At 37.1% G+C, this 18266-nt stretch overlaps 1 protein-coding gene across 1 annotated transcript; it reads right to left on the reverse strand.

The window, feature by feature from the left end:
* Positions 1–2188: 2188 nt before the first annotated feature.
* ddx42 (DEAD (Asp-Glu-Ala-Asp) box helicase 42) lies at positions 2189–18243 on the reverse strand. The gene is given in 20 exon segments (XM_030141357.1): positions 2189–3029; positions 3031–3114; positions 3117–3446; positions 5711–5830; positions 7639–7749; positions 7858–8084; positions 9155–9431; positions 10080–10177; positions 10345–10392; positions 10477–10576; positions 10665–10793; positions 11900–12076; positions 12171–12290; positions 13879–13983; positions 14082–14234; positions 14566–14602; positions 14962–15023; positions 16458–16608; positions 16703–16923; positions 18158–18243. Coding segments are annotated over 19 exon segments (2700 nt in total). The 5' UTR covers positions 16915–16923; positions 18158–18243; the 3' UTR covers positions 2189–2870.
* Positions 18244–18266: the final 23 nt, after the last annotated feature.

Genomic DNA, 18266 nt, shown 5'->3' on the forward strand with positions numbered 1-18266 from the left:
CATGTGCTTTACAATCACACAAAACATTTAGTGACAGGCAGAATATTGGGTCAAATTGCATCTACTTTTCTTAAGACATTCCGTTTGTTCATATTTGTTCAGGGTATTCACATTGTTTGTAAAAGTATAGTTTGGTAATGTAAACATTTTCATGTAATTTAACTTTTTACACCAAAAAACCAAAGAAAATTTGGGGTTGTCATTATTTATAGGTTATTATGATAATATTTTACTGGTTCTGACCCACTTGAAATCTAACTGGACTGTATGTGTCTGTATGTGGAACCTGAATTAAAATGATTTGACACCATGATTGATAATATCTAAAGTAAATTTTTGGATTGCACAAATTCATCCTGCGGGCTGGATTGGACCCGTTGGCAGGCCAGATTTGGCCCCCAGGCCGCATGTTTGACACGTGTTTTAGATGTTTCCCTCTTCCAACACACCTGGTTCACATGATTAGCCTATCATTGAGCTCTGCAGAAGCCTGATAATGACCTTCAGGTGTGCTGGAAGAGAGAAACATCTAAAACATGCAGGATACCGGCCCACGAGGACCAGGATTGCCCACCCCTGTTCTAGAGCAAAAAGGTAAAATAAAGTTATAAACATGTTTACAACTGCAAACTGTCATTTAAAAAATGTCAATAACATGAATGACCTGAAATTTCTGGAGAAAAATAACTACAATTTTAACAATATTCTGCCTCAGTTTATCATTTACACATGTGTATTACAACTTAGAGATCACAGTGCAGCTACAAATACACAAAACATTTAATAACAGACAGAATATTGGTACAATTCCACTTACATCTCTTAAGACATTTCAGGTTGTTCAGGTTATTCACATTTGTGTGAAAGTACTTTGTAAATGTAAGCATTATGGAATTTTACACTGAAACAAAGACAAAAGTTTGGAGTTGTCCTTATTTTTACTGGTCTGACCCACTTAAGGCTGAATTGTTCTGTATGTGGAGCCTGAACTAAAATGATTTTAACATCCTTGATTGTTAATAATTTTTTTGTGTAAATCCTGGTTGGGCTGGATTGGACCCTTTGGAGGTTTGATTTTGGGCTGTGGGCTATATGTTTGATACCCCTGGTCTACATCGATCAGTAAATAAATATCATACTGATTATTAATATTGATGTTTCTATGTCAGATCCTCATGAACAGGACATCGTACAGCTGTAGACATGGCGTGTCCCAATATTTATGTCCATATAGTTTAGAAACATCAATATTTCCTTAAAGTTTAAAGGGACATTTTTCTTCTGCAGTGAGATGTGAGAAAATAGATGGTTGGTTGTGGTGGAAAATTATTTACAGTCATGAAAAATATTTAGAAATTTAGCGGGAGAACATTTAAATTATAGTTATTTAAAATTATAGTCATGGATAAAAATCAGTGTTGAGAGAAATTAAATCTAAACCATCTCTGGGGCATTTTGGAAGCAAATATAACAATTTAAACCAAACTAACCAACGCAATGATATTTATCCCAATATAAAATTATATTCTGACATTAGTCATTATTGTTTTGTATTCCAGACCCCTGTTAGAAAAGAAACACCTGAATTCAATGTGTCCACATACTATTGTCCATATGGTGTATGACTTAGGCAGTTATGATATGAGGACAAGGACATGCAAAACTGAAAAACATATAGGGCTATATATATATATATATATATATATATATATATATAATATATATATATAATATATACATATATATATATATACATATATATAGATATATATATATATACATATTATATAAATATACATATACATATATATATATATATATATACATATATATATATATAGTATATATATATAGTATAATATATACACATATATATAGTATAAGTATAATATATAGATATGATATATATATATATATATTTTTTTTTTTTTTTTTACTTATTAGACACATTAAGAACGACACAAGGGTACCTCTGATTCAATTAGTTTCCAAAAGTATCAGAATGGATTGTGAATTAACTGTTCACTGCCCTCTGGTGGCCACAGGAAAAACTGCAACATTTATTTTTTTATCCTGTCCTTAAAATCACTAAATTAAACAAATTAAACAATGGTGACTCAGTGTAAATGCACTTTGATAAAACATTAGTTATGAACATGTGGCAGAGTACTGAAGAAACAGGTAGAAACAGATGCCAAAGGAGTCTTTTATTCAAAACTTCACATTTTCATTGTGTTAACAGACACTCGAAATTCCTTTCTTACAAACATATCCATTTTCTTGAAAATATTTCAAAGCATAGACACACTAAATGCCATGGAAAGGCACTTTACTAAAACTTGAATACAAGACACAAAAGAGCTATACTGTATATACGGACATGATATTGAATGTAATAATCACAGGGCGCCTTTGAGATGAGTCGGTATTAACAGTATTTAACTTTGTAGATCAACTAAATGCAAACACACAAACACTTGGCAAAGATCCATTAGGAAAATACAGCATCAGGTCTGCAAGCACGAAAGCATGTTAGGAGCTCGTGAGGAAAACAAGACAACAACCAACACATTGTAATGATTTACCGACAGCAGGGTTGGTTCCAGCTCTACTGCTTCAACCTATGGACGTATATTAACGACGGTCTGGATGGCGTATGTACAGTGGCTGCTCTGAGCTGCTTCTGTCACTAACTCGGTTCAGTTTGGACCAAAACAAACCCCTCTATGGTGTCAGGACACTTTCCACTTCTCCAGAGTCCATGTGTTCACCCTGTGCTTGCGTCTGATATGCTCTGCTATCTGCCTACACAGACCAGCTCATGGTGGAGCAGCTGTTTTTCATGTTACTCTACCGACGGTGGTTTTCCCTTAGTTGTCCCACCTGCTCTTTCTACGCTTCGGCGGTTCGGGGACGGCGAAGCTATCGTCTCCCCCTGTCGTCCCTTTCGCTCCTCCGATCATCTCTGTCCCTCCGTCTCCGTTGCGACTGTCGCCGTGGCGACTGCTGCTGCTGTGACGATCGCGGTCGGCCGTAGCGGTCTCGATCGCGGTCTCCATGGCGATCTCTGTCTCCGTAGCGGTCGTCGCCGCCACTGTGCCGGTCCGCTCCTGTCGCTCCTGTCGCTGTGGCGGTGGGTGTCCGTGTCCGTCTCCGTGGCGTCCCCGGTCTTCTCCGTGTCTGTCCCTGGGGCTGTCTCTGGGCGTGGCCGGGTACTGGATGAGCGGCGAACTGGTCTGACTGGTTGCCACAGAGCTCAGGGATCCGGCACTGGTGAAGCCGCTCAGCATCGACGCAGCGGCGTGGGAGCGTTCGGAACCGTTGGCGGATTCCGTCGGCACGGAGCTCAGGCTGCCGGCGCTGGTCCAGCCCGATGAGCTGCTGGACTTGGCGCTGAGCTTTGGAGGACCGCTGGATGCAGCCACGAAGTGACTTTTATACTGAGCCTGGGCAGAAGTATCATACAAAGGTAAGAGCCATGTCTGAGAGGAACTTAGAGATACAACATGTAATGTCAACAAATGTATGTGCACCAATCCTTCTCAATCACCTACAGCCATGATTGACATCCTGTACACTGGTTCCTGTATAGATGGCTCAGGTTCACATTGTTAAAACCAAAGGGTGAAATTTCTGCCTTCTCTCAAGAGCTTCAATGCCTCTTTTTTGCTTGAGGTAATCACTTCCATCACATAAACCCCCTAAAATCAGGGGAAAACCTTAATATTGAGCATCTAACAGTACTCTACACTGCAGGGTGGTAACTGAGCTTAATGTGGGAAGATTTCTGACAAACAGATGTCACAGTACTTAGTTAACATATAAGATGAATGTTTAAGGTTTGAGTCGAGGTAAATACAAAGCATATCTAGTAAAAATTTAGCATCAGCAAACCAATTCTCATTCTTATTTTTTATCTTCAAAGGGTCTTTTAAACTGATAAAACTTTACCATCAGAGCAAAAGACATAAACATGACTGTAGAGACTAAAGATGGAAATTAGCCTTGGCTATAGTCTTGCATATTGGCACATATCGTGTAAATTAATGTCCGCTGTCCTGAAACTTCCAACTGGAACGACAAACACATCTTTGATACCTGTTGTCTAATTCTGCTGTACATTTGAATTTCCCCCTTAGGGGATCAAAAAAGTGTATCTTATCTTATCTTTCCTGTCAAAAGGGTCTGCAGCGCATCCCTTTGTCTTTCACAGAAATGATTGTGTCTCGTTTGTTAAATACTGATCCCACATCAGCAGCACCGTTTTGGTTGTTTAGGTAAAAGCGCTTCAGTAACTCCTCTGGCAGCCGTTGTATTAAACTGTGTAAAACAAACAGCTGTGACTGGACCGGTTTGATCTTTACCAGGTGGAAATCTGCTTGAACGGGACCGAGGCCAGAGCAAATGAAATGTGAGCTCTCAGATTCATCCTGTTCCCAGGCTACGGTATGATGTTGTGTTTATTGACTTTGGTAATTGTCTTTTTCATACCATTACGACAACATTAGAGCACAGACTGAGTAATGCTTCAGCGGGTGTAGAAACACAGTCATTGTATCTGTAAAGGGCCATTCATGCTCTATGTTAAAAACACATACGTATATGGACGAAGCGTTCTGTCCATCCTCTGGCAGTTTGCGGATGTGAACCCAAACAGATAATACGTTGCAGTACCACCGGGAACCATAGGGGGCAGTGTTAAAATTTGAAAAGAATAATTTCCAGAAATGGTGGAACTTTTCAAAGACCGACTGTGTGAATTTATGAAAAACTGGCGACATATTTACGACAACTACCCTTCTCAACATCAACATGAGTATTGCATTAGTAAAACCTCCATGTTTGTTATTATTGACATTCTTCTTTTTCTCAAAATACTTTATTCTAATTCATGGTATTCGGCCAGTATATTAATTCAGAGTGTCACCCTCTGGTGGACTGATTGACAAACGCCCATTTCAACACAATGGATGCATCTTAGTATGAAGGAAGTGAAAATCGACACCATTTGAAGTGAACCTATTTATGTACGTAAAGTGAACATTAACTGGCCTTTACCTGAAAAATACCTTTTTATGAAATTGACATTTTTTTTTAGTTTTGCTTGCACACGATACATTATTTATCATCATATAGTGTATTATAATGTGTATCATATTATACAATGTGAACATAATTATTTTATAATGTTGTTATAACATTGTAGAATGTATCAATATTTAATGTATTATTATACAATGTATATAATGTGCATTTTATTATATGATTATAAATAATGTATTATGATATCCAATGTATATAGGCTTGGACAGAGTTTATTTTTGATATGTGTAATATTTTGGAGTTATTTTGTGGATCATGGGACTTTGTGGTCAATAGAAAATTATGTGGTAAGGGGGCGGGACTATATAAGCTGCACTTCATCCCACTCTTTCTCAATTTTTTTTTTTTTTTTTTTTAGTTTTTCTTGGTTGTTTTTAGTTTCAAATTCCAAATAAAAAATAAAAAAAACACACATAATGTAGTTTTTTAAACATCTGTCAATTCTGGTTGAACATCTTGCACTGTATTTTTGACTCATTATGTCAGAAAAGAATCAAGTTTTAACAATGCCAATAAATGAAACAGACTATTAACACAGAATAAAAGTCAGTCTTCCATAAACTGGAGGTGTTTGAGCTGTATTCAGTGCGTTGTGTCTCGGTCATACCTGGAAGGCCTGCTTCATCGCAGACATTCGGTCTCCCATGGCCCCTGTGGTGGGTTTAGTGTATCCTTCAAAACTACTGGATGACAACAGACTACTACTACTGCTGCCACTGCTGCGGTCCTGCGAAGACAACAGACACAAACATCACATCTGTCTTTTCTGTTTAAAACATACAGGGTATCCACAAAGTCACTTTACAAAAAAAAAAAAAAAAAAAATCACAAAAGCAATTGATGAGACATGTTAATCAGATTTGTTCTATGTTAGGGGTGTCAAACATACGGCCCGTGGGCCAAAACTGGCCTGCTAAAGGGTCCACTCCGGCCTGTGGGATGAATTTGCAACAATTACATTGAAGATATGAACAATCAAGGGTGGAAATAAAACTCATTTTAAGTAAAATAATAGCATAATTACCTATAAATAATAACTTTAAAAACTTCTCCTTGTTTTAATGCAAAAAATTACATGACATTATGAAAATATTTACATTACCAAACAATCCATTAACAATAAAATGTGAATAACCTGAACAAATATGAACAACCTGAAATGTTGAAAGAAAAAATGTAATTTCACCAATATTCTGCCTGTTACAAAATGTTTTATGCATTTGTAGATCCACTGTAAGTTGTGTTAATAATAGGCAGAGACATAACATTGCTGAAATTGCACTTATTTTTCTTGAGAAGTATCAGGTTGTACATGGTTGATCAGGTTATTCACAATTTCATAATGCAGTTTTTTTTATATGTATTATTTATATGTTATCATTTTTCAGATCCGGCCAGTTGAGCTCAAAGTTCAAGGTTTGCTTTATTGTCATTACATGTAGTATATACATGAAACGAAATCAGCACTCAGGACCAGTAATGTACATGGTAAAAATCCTATAAAATGAATCCTTTATTAAATTTAATAACAGTAAAATCTGATAATAGCAGTAAAACCTAATAATAAATAATGAATAAATAATGCACAAATACTACAGTGCAAGATTAAAATGAGCAGCATGTTAAAACAGGATAAAAACAGCAGTGTTTTTACACTGGGTTGAATGTGGTCCCTGAACTAAAATAAGTTTGACACTCCTGCTGTATATCAGACATAATTTAACATTGCATTATGCCTTATAATTACTAATTATAGTCAGACTTCTTGAGGCCGACTCCATAACTTGCAATTGTTTTTATTAACCCATAAAGACCCAGTGCTACTTTTCTGTCAGTTCCCAAGTGAACTGTTCTCCATATTTAACCTTTAAGTGATTTATCGTCATTTATTGTCATATTATCCTGCTTATTTTGTGTTCTTTTCTTGTATATCATGTATTTTCCTATATTCAATTCACTGATCATGTAGATGTTCATAGAAGATCAGATTAAAGCTGTGGGTTATTATATCAAAAACAGAGAAAACTGAACAAAATGTGACTCTTTTTGTAAAGATATAAATAACTGAATGTAAAACTAAAGTGTCCATCCACTGTCATTGATCCAACTCCATGAGTTTTACTGGTGAATCGATGTTGTAGGAGATGACGGTGTTTCCATGGTAACTACAGAGCCTCTGAATGTCCAAATGAGTCATATCTGATGACCATGAAAACATGAATAAATGTATTTTACACCAATTATTGACATGTATTGATAGGATTAGTGGATCAACAGTTATTAAATAGTTTAGATCAGCAGATGGGTTTGGTCGCCAGTGGCTGTTTGAGTCTTTGTAAGTTAATTTGCTTGTAAATGTTATTTTTACTAATATTTATGGTCAGATATGTTTGTTCTATGTGTTTTAACTGTGTAATCTTGTAATTGTGTGTATTTGCTGCTGCCTATCTTGACCAGGACTCAATTGTAAAAGACGTTCTTAATCTCAGTGGGATTTTTCCTGGTTAAATTTTTTTTAAAAATTAAAAAACTTACAGAACTCTCAGCTCCTAAACCTGGCCTTTCTCTGTAACCAAGACCACCGCCGCCAATATTCAGCTTCTTCCCTTTACCTCCCTTAAACCTGGATTTCCTGAACCAGGGATTCTGGGGAAAAAAAAAAAAAAAAAAAATCAACAGAGCGAGTTAAAAATATTCATGTTTGGGCCAAGTGTACGACTTTTCCTCATTGTTGGCTGGCTTTAATTTCCTCACCTGCATGGCTAAATCCATCAGCTCTTTGGACACAGACTGGTTGGCTCCCTCCAGATTTCGTACGAGGTCGCCGGCGAATGACGTGTCTTTGTTGGTGAGGAGGGTGTAAGCCACGCCCTTCTCTCCAGCGCGACCCGTTCGACCGATTCTGTGTGTATGCGTGTCAATGTCACGTGCCACGTCGTAGTTGACCACCGTGCGGATGGATGGGATGTCCAGACCGCGAGCTGAGGATGACAGGAACAAAGTAGATATAAACAAATAAATATCTGGTGAATATAGAATCTGTGATTGTCCATCCAATAATAATACATGATGACATTTTATGGAACCTAAGCCATTATTGCATATAGCCATTAGTGGAAAACAATACACATGGTACGGCTTATTTCCATTATAAATTAACCCTTTATCCCCTGAGGCATGATTCCAGGTAAAGGTGCTGCTGTGAATCTGCGTCTGTTTCAGGTTCAGTATGTGCTTGTGTTCCTTTTCTTCAGTGGCTTTGTTTGACTGTGTGTTTTAGCGTCAAAACAGGTGGAATAACAAAAAGACAAAGAGAGGAATTTAAGTTTGACAGGTTTGGACTAAATAAGGCACTAGAATGTAGATCAATAAGAGATTTAGGATGTTGAACGTGAACTGTGAACTGGAACACACTGAACAGCAAGGATTTGAATTTGGGCCCAGTAGTTTTTGTTTTGGGCTCTTTTTTTCTAAATCAGTCCAGCTGCTTTTTGACACCTGGTTGAACTCCAAAAAGTAGTTACACGATCAAAACTTGGTCAAAACACAGTGAAAAAAAAAAAAAAATAAATAAAGGAAACATCACCATAACACTGCAAGCATCAGTAAAAAACAAACAAAAAAAACCCACAAGGAAAACAGCGTAAAAAAAAAAAAAGAAAAAAAAAAAAAAGCCCAAACCGTGTATTTACTGAGCATGCTCAGATGTCTATGGCTAGCACGAGATCTATTGTATCAGCACGCTTTGAAATTTTTGTTATTGAGGAAACGATTGAATTTAATTTTGATGAATATTTACAATAAATCACACACTCACCACAGATATGTCAGACGTTAAAGCATTAACAAAAATGTCTCTGTGACAGAAAAATGAGCACTACCTGAACATGCATCCAAAAAGCAGTTACATGGTGAAAACTCGGTAAAAACACAGTAAAAAAAAAAAAAAAATTAAATAAATTCTATTCAATTGTACTCTATTCTATTCTATGTGCCTCTGTGGTGAATGAAACAATAAAAATAGGACATATGAATCATGTCTTTGACTCACCGGCTACGTCAGTGGCCACCAGTACGGGTAGATTCTTTTTCTTGAAGTCACTGATGACCTTGTTCCTCTCACTCTGGTCCATGTCTCCATGCAGGAGGCCCAGGCTGTAACCCTCCTGGGTCAGGTTTGTTGCCAGTTCCTCACAGTTTGCCTTTTTGGTGACGAAGATGAGGACTGAACCGGTGGAGGTGAACTCAACCAGCCGCCGAGTCAACCAGCCCCATTTATCTGAGCCGCCGTGCAGCATCTCCACTACCTGGGTCACATCCTCATTGGCCTGTACACACAAACACACACTTTCAATAATCTGACAAATCACCAGTGCTTCACTCTGCACTTTATAACTTTTAGCAGCAGTTTAGCAATGTTTTTGTGGTGAATTCTTGTAAATAAATATAAATAATAGTGATAGTGCTGCTTTGGAGTGTTCTACTAATGTGTTTTGGTCAAGTTTAGCTGGTTTGTATATTTAGTGATAGTTGTATTTTAGCTGTAAATATTATATAAATGTAGGTTTTATAACAGGTTTTATATCACAATACATATGCTAAAAAGTTCAAGTCAGATTTTTTTTTGTTTTTTCTATAACACACCGTTTTAAGCATTTATTACACACAATAATGATAATTATTGGCCAGATATTGAAAGTTAAGTTTGTGAAAAAAAATGTGCACAATCATTGAGAAAAAAGGCAATTTCTGACACTTTTATTGAGCAAAAAAAACAAACAAAAAAAAATCTAGGTGGCCCGTTATAATGGTCATCTCAGAAGGTTTAAAAATACAGAAAAGGTGCTTTTGGGAAATTGTGACGCCATGAATTGTATCATTTTCCATATTTAGGGTTTTTGGGAACAGACAGATATCATCTAAAAGAATAAACAAGTAACTCCAGTTATTTACAGATAAACAATAAAGTGACGTACCTCTCCTATGTCTCCCTGTACAACACGAATAGGATCTACCAGGATGTCTCTGGCCAGCCTCTCTATCTTCTTTCGGAAAGTAGCACTGAACAGAAGGGCTGTGAAGGACATCACATTAAAAATAGATTTATAATATTCACCATCTCTGCTACTTGTGATAGAAAATAGAATAAAACAATGGGTCAATAATGTAAAGCGCTTTGGGTGTCTAGAAAGGCGCTATATAAATCCAATCCATTATTATTATTATTATTAAAACACTTACTCTGTCTGTCTGGCCGGACGTGGCTGGCAATAGATCTAACCTGATATTCTAAAAGGAAAAGAGGAATAACTGAATCCATATGAGCTTCTTTGCAGACACATTTCTGGTGCTGTGTGAATAAATCCAACTCACCAAAGCCCATATCGAACATGCGATCCGCCTCATCAAACACCAGGTACGTGACTCTCTGCAGAGACGTGGCCTTCTTTTTAACATGGTCAATCAGACGACCCTGTTCAACACACAGAAACCTCTTATTTATTGCATTTGGAGACATTTGTTTCTGGGTTAAAAGACAAAAGTGTGTGGTTTCTTCTCACCGGAGTGCACACCACTATCTCAGCTCCCTCCTGAAGAGCCTTGGCCTGTTCCCACATGCTTCCTCCACCATAAACTGCCACAGAACGCAACGAGTAGGCTTTCCCAAAACGCTTACATTCTGCATGGATCTGGGAAACATTTAAGGGACAACTTTAGGTCAATCAGCTATACAAAAAAACTACTGTTATTCAACTAAAGCAAAGAAAATGTAAGAAAAAAGTGGATTAAAATGAGTTTTAAAACTTGCTGGTCAAAATTTCCAGCAGTAAGGCTCAATGTCAACTTTGGCCATTAACCCTTTAACCCCTGATGTGTCACCGGTGAGCATTCTGAATGTATAATTTATTCTAAATATTCATAAAAATTCAAGTGTTTGCTCAAAAGGAAAAATTTCAAAACGTGCTGATAGAATGGACCTTGTTCTTTCCATAGACATCTGAGCATGCTCAGTACACCCCCCACTGCCTGTGAAAATGTGGGGTAAAACACAGAGCAGTGAGTGAGACCGACTCACTATAAAAATAGACGGTTTGAGCTGCTTCTTCTTCTTTTTTTTTTTTTTTTTTTTTACAGTTTTCTTTGTGTTTTTTAGTTTTTACTGTTGTTTACAGTGTAATGGTGATTTTCCTTAAAATTTCTTTACTGTGTTTTTACCGTGGAACTGCTTTTTGGAGTTCAACCAGGTGTCAAAAAGCAAAATAAACAAAACAGTCCTACTTTAGTGCATTGAAATAAAACAGGTTTAAAAAAAAAAACTTGAAAACTTCTACATATACATGAAAATAAAACTCATGGATCAGGGGCCACGGTTTTGTTCTTTGTCATGGTGCAAAAAAAGTACAATTAAGTCATAATTTATTTATTTATTTATTTATTTTTACCGTGTTTTGACCGTGTAACTGCTTTTTGGAGTTCAACCAGGTGTCTGAAAGCAGCTGGACTGATTTATAAAAAAAGGGCCCAAAACAAAAACTCCTGGGCCCAGTTTCAAATACTTGTTCAGTGTGCTCACAATGAGTTTGACACCCCTGCTCTAGATGAATCACAAGCATCATCATTATTTTTCCAACTTAAATCTATGTTACATAAATATCTCTGATAAAGAATGTGATTGAAAATGATGGACAAGCTACAAATGTTCCGTTTCTGTAAAGATCACTGGGCCGGCAAGAAAAAAACAATCCCAGCTGAAACTCAGAGAATGAGACTGGCTTAATGTCCTGTAATACGGTACCTGCTGACACAGCTCTCTGGTGGGGCACACGATGATGGCGATGGGTCCCTCTCCAGGCTCCAACTCCTTCTGGTCCATAATGTGAACCAGCATCGGCCAGATAAAAGCTGCAGTCTTACCACTGCCGGTTTTAGCAATACCAATCATGTCACGTCCAGACAGCGCTATGGGCACGCCCTGAGTCCAACACAAACATGTATACCTCATGAAAAAATTCACAATTTGAGTTTTTATTCTTGTATTTTGTAACTCAGATGAGGTGGTTTCATACCTGGCACTGAATCGGTGTTGGCTGAGTGTACTCAGACTTGCGGATCTGGTGCATTAGCTGCTCATCAAAGCCAAAGTGTGCAAAGCTAGTGCAGGGTTTAGGAGGAGCAGCACCGGATACCTGAGAGGGATGAAAAAAGAAAAGAGATTAAGGAAAAAGATAAGGTGAATAGACAGATTAAAGAAGTTTTTTCCTTGAAGCTACCGTGACTATAAATAATTCTAAAAAGGGACAATAATATTACTAATATCTCTGTATGTCAGTGTCATGTTCTATCTGATGTTCCAGTCCTGTGGTCTGGACACAGATCAATCTCCCAATAGAAGTGCGTGGTACTTTCACCGGAGGAGAACTCAACTCATTCAATCAAAGTCCATATATGACTTCTATCAGTGATCAGTAGGAACTAGATTGCTATCTGTAACCATTTACATGTTATAAACCATAAAACTATGGATCAGTAGAAGGAAAGGAACATTTTGAATATTTCAAAAATCTAAATTTCTCAAAACTGTGAACAAACTTTGTAGAGACTGTCCCAAGGACAATACATACAAAATTTGAAATGAATCCAACCAGTAGTGAGAGAAGATGTTTGAAGAAATTGCAAATGAAGACAACGATGTTGGACAGAGCGCCTCCACAATAACTCATGGCCGTTGAGATAAAAAGTGCATAAATTAACCCATAAAGACCCAAACATCCACCATCGTCCAAAACCCATCTACTGATCTAAACTGTTTAATACCTGTTGATCCATTAATCTAATCAATACATGTAAATAACTGGTGTAAAATACAGTTTGTCATCTTTTCATGGTCATCAGATATGACCCATTTGGACCTTCAGAGGCTCCGTAGTAAACATGAAAGCACCGTCATCTTCTACAACAGTGGTTCTCAAATTCGGTCCTCAAGGACCAGTATTCTGCATGTTTTAGATATGTCCCTCTTCCATCACACCTGGAAGCCATTACATCGTTATCAGGCTTCTGCAGAGCTTGGTAATGGGGTGATCATTAATTAAACCAGGTGTGCTGGAAGAGGGAAATTTCTAAAACAGGGGTGTCCAATCCTGGTCCTCAAGAGCTACTATCCTGCATGTTGTAGAAGTACACCTCTTCCAACACACCTGATTCAAATGATAAGCCAATCATCAAGCTCTGCAGAAGACTGATAATAACCAGCAGGTGTGCTGAAAGAGGGAAACAACTAAAACATGCAGGATTGTAGCTCTCAAGGACCAGGATTGGGCACCCCTGATCTAAAACATGCAGGATACTGGTCCTCGAGGACCGGATTTGAGAACCACTCTTGTACAACATTGATTCACCAGTAAAACCCATGGAGTTGGATCACTGACAGTGGATGGACACACTTAGATTATGTTCAGTTAATGATATATATATTTGACTGAAAAAGTCACCTTTCCTTCAGTTTTCTCTGTTTCTGATATAATAACCATCAACTGTAATCTGAGCTTTTATAAACATCTACATGATCAGTAAATTAAACATAGAAAAATGCATGACTTACACTGAAAAACATAAAAATACGGCCCTTAATATGACAATAAATGGTGATAAATCACTTAAGAAAGGTTGAATACTGAGAAATATTCACTTGGGAACTGACATAAAAGTAGCACTGGGTCTTTATGGGTTAATGACTGAAATGCTTTAAGTGTTTTTAACTGATCCTGGTCTTACCCTCAAGTTTAGTTTCTGTCTGAGTTCTATAACTTGAGTTCCAGTCAGGCTGCTCAGCTCCTCGTGCTCATTGTAGAAGTTTTTCTCAAAAGGAGCATAATCAATCTGTGGAAAAAATGTGAAAATTAATAATTATATTTACCACGATAAAGACCTAAAATGTTGATTAGTCCAGGCTTTTTGTGCCTGATCACACTCTGTACCTCAGTGTGGTCAATAGGAGGAAGGGGCATGATGATTTTCTTGGTGGTGGGGGCGATTGGGTTTCCATCACTGTCATAGTCGACATTTTCCTCCTCCTCCTCTTGCGTCAACCCGGCTGTCGGATTCTCGGCCATGTAGCGGAAGTAGGCTTCCTGCAGAGAGCACAGTCAATCATGTGAAAAACTGAGCTGCAGGCTGGTTTCACACAGACAAGAAAGAATATAGACGAGAATATCATCACAGATCTGACATCAAATATCTGTCACAATTAAACAAAAACATAAAACATGCTTAGTTTTCCATAAATTAAAGCTACAAGAATAAACAACTTTGAGTGAATGATCTAAAATGTGCAGAGACAAACAGAGAGGAAGGCAGGGGGCTGTCAAAATCAAAAAACAAATCAGAAAAATCAAAACTTGGTCTGAAGACATCCCTGGTCAGCAAATGTAATAGATTATGAACTGTGGAGGGCTCACTCACTTGTTCATCCTCTTCCTCAATGTCATCACGAATACCCCTGAAATGACAAGCGGAGAAAAAAAAAAACTTCCCTGCGGCTCGTTCATACACCCAAGACAGCCCACACCCCACTATGACTGAGGCCATGTTCTTACCTGATGACACCTATTAGGCCAGCAAACACAGTACTGATGTGCATGTGATTTAACTTAAGATAATATATGTATGCAGTGAAAAGCTACAAAATAAAGCTTGACATTGTAAAGTATTTAAAATCAATATAAAATACTGAATTCTGAACTGGTGGGCTTACACTTTTGCCCACAAAGAGCTGAATTGTGGGCAAAGCTATTTTGTAATGTCATCTATATGAGGACCTTAATGGACTAATAAATACAAATGAATTAAAAGTCTTACTTGGCGGTACTTTTCTCCTTTTCTTTTTCCTCTAGTTTCCTCATATCTTTTGCTGCTTGATTCTGAAAAAAAAAAAAAAAAAACACAAAAGAAAAGAGAGATTTGAGAGAACACATAAATAATGCTTTTAAAAATACTGCTCTGGAAAAAATTAAAAGACCTCTCCACATTTCCAGATGTAAACCCCATTAAAAGCCTCTGGAATGTGATGAGGAAGAAGATGGGTGACCAAAAAACATCGAACAAAACCAAGCTACTTTGTCTTTTTGCTCAGGGAGTGGCATTAATTTGCAAAAAAACAATGTCATTGGCCTCATTGCATAATTGCCAAAGTCATAGACAAACTGACAAAAGTATGTAGACACGCTGAATTCAGGTGTTTCTTTTCTAAGAGGGGTCTGGGATACAAAACAATAATGACTAATGTCAGAATATAGTTTTATATTGGGATAAATGTCATACTGATAATTAATATTGATATTTATATGTCAAATCATCATGAACAGGACATCTTACAGCTGTAGATATGTGTTCCAATATTTTTGTCCGTATAGTTCCTAAACATCAATATTTCCTTAAAGTTTAATGGGAGATTTTTATTCCTCAGCAAGATGTGAGGAAAGTAGATGGTTAGTTGTGGTAGAAAATTATTAATTAGTCAGAGCACGAAAATTATTTTAGAAATTTAGAGGTAGAACATTTAAAATCATAGTCATGGATAAAAAAAGAAAAAACTATTTGAGAGAAATTAAGTAAAAACCACCTATGAAGCATTTTTGGAAGCAAAGATAACAATTTAAACCAAAGTAACCAATGCAATGATATTTCACACAATACCAAACTATATTCTGACATTAGTCATTATTGTTTTGTAGCCCTGACTCCTGTTAGAAAAGAAACACCTGGATTCAACATGTCCACATACTTTTGTCCATTTGTATATGACTTATGGAATTATACTATGAGGATAACAACACAAAAGAACATGTCAAACAGAGGAAAGTTGGACTTAAAAATCAGGCTTCTTCCACCAAATACTGATTTCTGAACCATACTTCTTATTTTTTATTATTTCTAGTCATTTTTATCCTGTATGATAGTCTCTGTTCACTTTCTATTTAGTTGTAGACAGAGCCCCTAATTTCACAGAGAAAAACATCCATCATCTGCTTCTTTTACAGATAGTGCATCTCTTTCAGCCCTGGCAAGAGCTCTGCAAATTCTAAATGAAAAAATTAAAAAAAAAAAAAATAGTATTGTGTTGTTTAAAAATGATTATATACTTGATTTCTTTGTATTATTCCGGGTATAAAAACCATCCCCTTTTGTCATTTTGACCTGTTGTCATTTTCTGCAACAGTGCACTTTAAATGACAGTATTATTGGAATTTGGGAGACATGTTGATTTTACTCTGCACCTACCTACAACAAATCTCTTCCTTTTCCAGAGTTAAATGTTACAAGTCATGATTGTCTATTTGTGAACCTGTTCTCACCTCAACCTCTGCCATGAAGGCGTCTAGTGGATCATCCTCACTGTCTGAGCCGCCACCAGCTTGCATCTGCTGCCGTGTGGGCGAGTTCTCAGCTGGGATATAAGGCAGGTCCACGTTGCTGCTGGATTCCTCTTCATCGTCTTCAAAATAGCTGGTTGGAAATGACAAAGATGGCGTTTCATGTTCATTCGATGCTTCAAATCAGTTTACTACATTTGGACGAAGAGGAAAGTGCCACTACTCACGCATTTTCTTCATCAAAGTTAGCTCTTTTTGTCCCTATTTTGTAGAAGGATGGCAGCTGTTGGTTCTTGCCGTATCCTCCACCTGATCCCGTGGCTCCAAATGATGTGTGAGATTTCTGTGTAAGACGAGGTTCCTCTTTTTTCCCCGCGAGGGAAAATCCTCCAAACCCAAAACCTCGCTTAATACCTGGACCACCTTTGTTCCAATTCATGGCTCTGCTCTAGAAAAAATAGGAGAAAACCCCTTCATTTATATAGTCTTAAAATATCAGTAACAAAACATATTTCTTTCATTATATGTGTTATGAATCTGTCAGTCTGTATTATTGTAATGTAGAGGAATTCATTTTATACAGAAATCATTATGACACAAGACTAATGTGGGTGATGGTGTAACAGAAAACAACTTTAATACATGTGTAGATTGAAGTGTAGACAGTATAAATTAGGGGTACTTTTTACTCTTCACATTGTTTGATTGTGAATGTTTGAGATAAACTGCACGATGAATTGTTTCTACATGTGTTGTGTTGAAAATTCTCCTTCTTATCTTATGTAAACTCACTGGAAAACACACCAGGACAAAGCTGAAAACTGGCCATCTTTTCCTATTCTCACAGGACAGTGATACAACAACAAATAATAATCCTCTAGAATATGATGCATTGTAGTAGATTAAATTACTAAACAGTTTATAAAGTGGCTCAACTGGGCTCAAACGTAAACATGTATGGCAGTAAAATGCAATGTATACATTAGTGCTACTGAAAAATGAATCAAAAACGTAAATTTGAGTGAAACTGAGTCAACTCTCCACTGCACAAGTACCAAATTTTTTAAAAATATGTTCATACTTAGACTAAAGTTAGGCTTTTACTACAAAATGTTTACTTGCAATACAGCATTCTTAAGATGTAAAAGTAGCAATTCTACTACAGGATTTGAGTACTTGTTCTATCATTGATGGGTTTGCATATTAAACAAAGGATTGATGTACCTAATTCTGTCATTTCTTTAACCTTTTCACTAATATCCACACAACCATCCTGCATGCGACTCAGAACCAAAACTACATTAGCCAGATGATCAAATGGGTTTCTGCAAAGAGCGTTATGAAATATTAATAAGTTCAATCAAATCGCAAAATACCACGAGACTGACATAACACCGCTATCCTGCTAGCACTGAACTAATAACTGGGTGTTAAATATGCGTTAATAACAATGTTAGAAGGTCGGATTATCATTATATTACATATCGAGGAAAATTTTGCTATGCATGATGTTAGCATTAGCTAAAGGCCGCGAACAAGGCCGGGATGAGGTTGTGCAAAGCCCAGAGCGTCACCTTGACTCAAAAACAGCTTAAGACAAAAATCAAGAGAAGCATGTGCTACTATATCTACTTATTAAATATTTTTTAATCGCATAACATTGGATAAAAACCTGTACTTACCTGTTTTGTAACGCCGATTCAATGTTCTCTGTTTTCAACGGCGCTACTGAGACAGTGGTACGTCATCAAAAGGCGCAGGGCAGGTCCTCTGTGGGCGTGTCGTCGTTTG

The sequence above is a fragment of the Sphaeramia orbicularis genome, chromosome 8 (genome assembly GCF_902148855.1).
Source record: "Sphaeramia orbicularis chromosome 8, fSphaOr1.1, whole genome shotgun sequence".
Lineage (NCBI taxonomy): Eukaryota > Metazoa > Chordata > Actinopteri > Kurtiformes > Apogonidae > Sphaeramia > Sphaeramia orbicularis.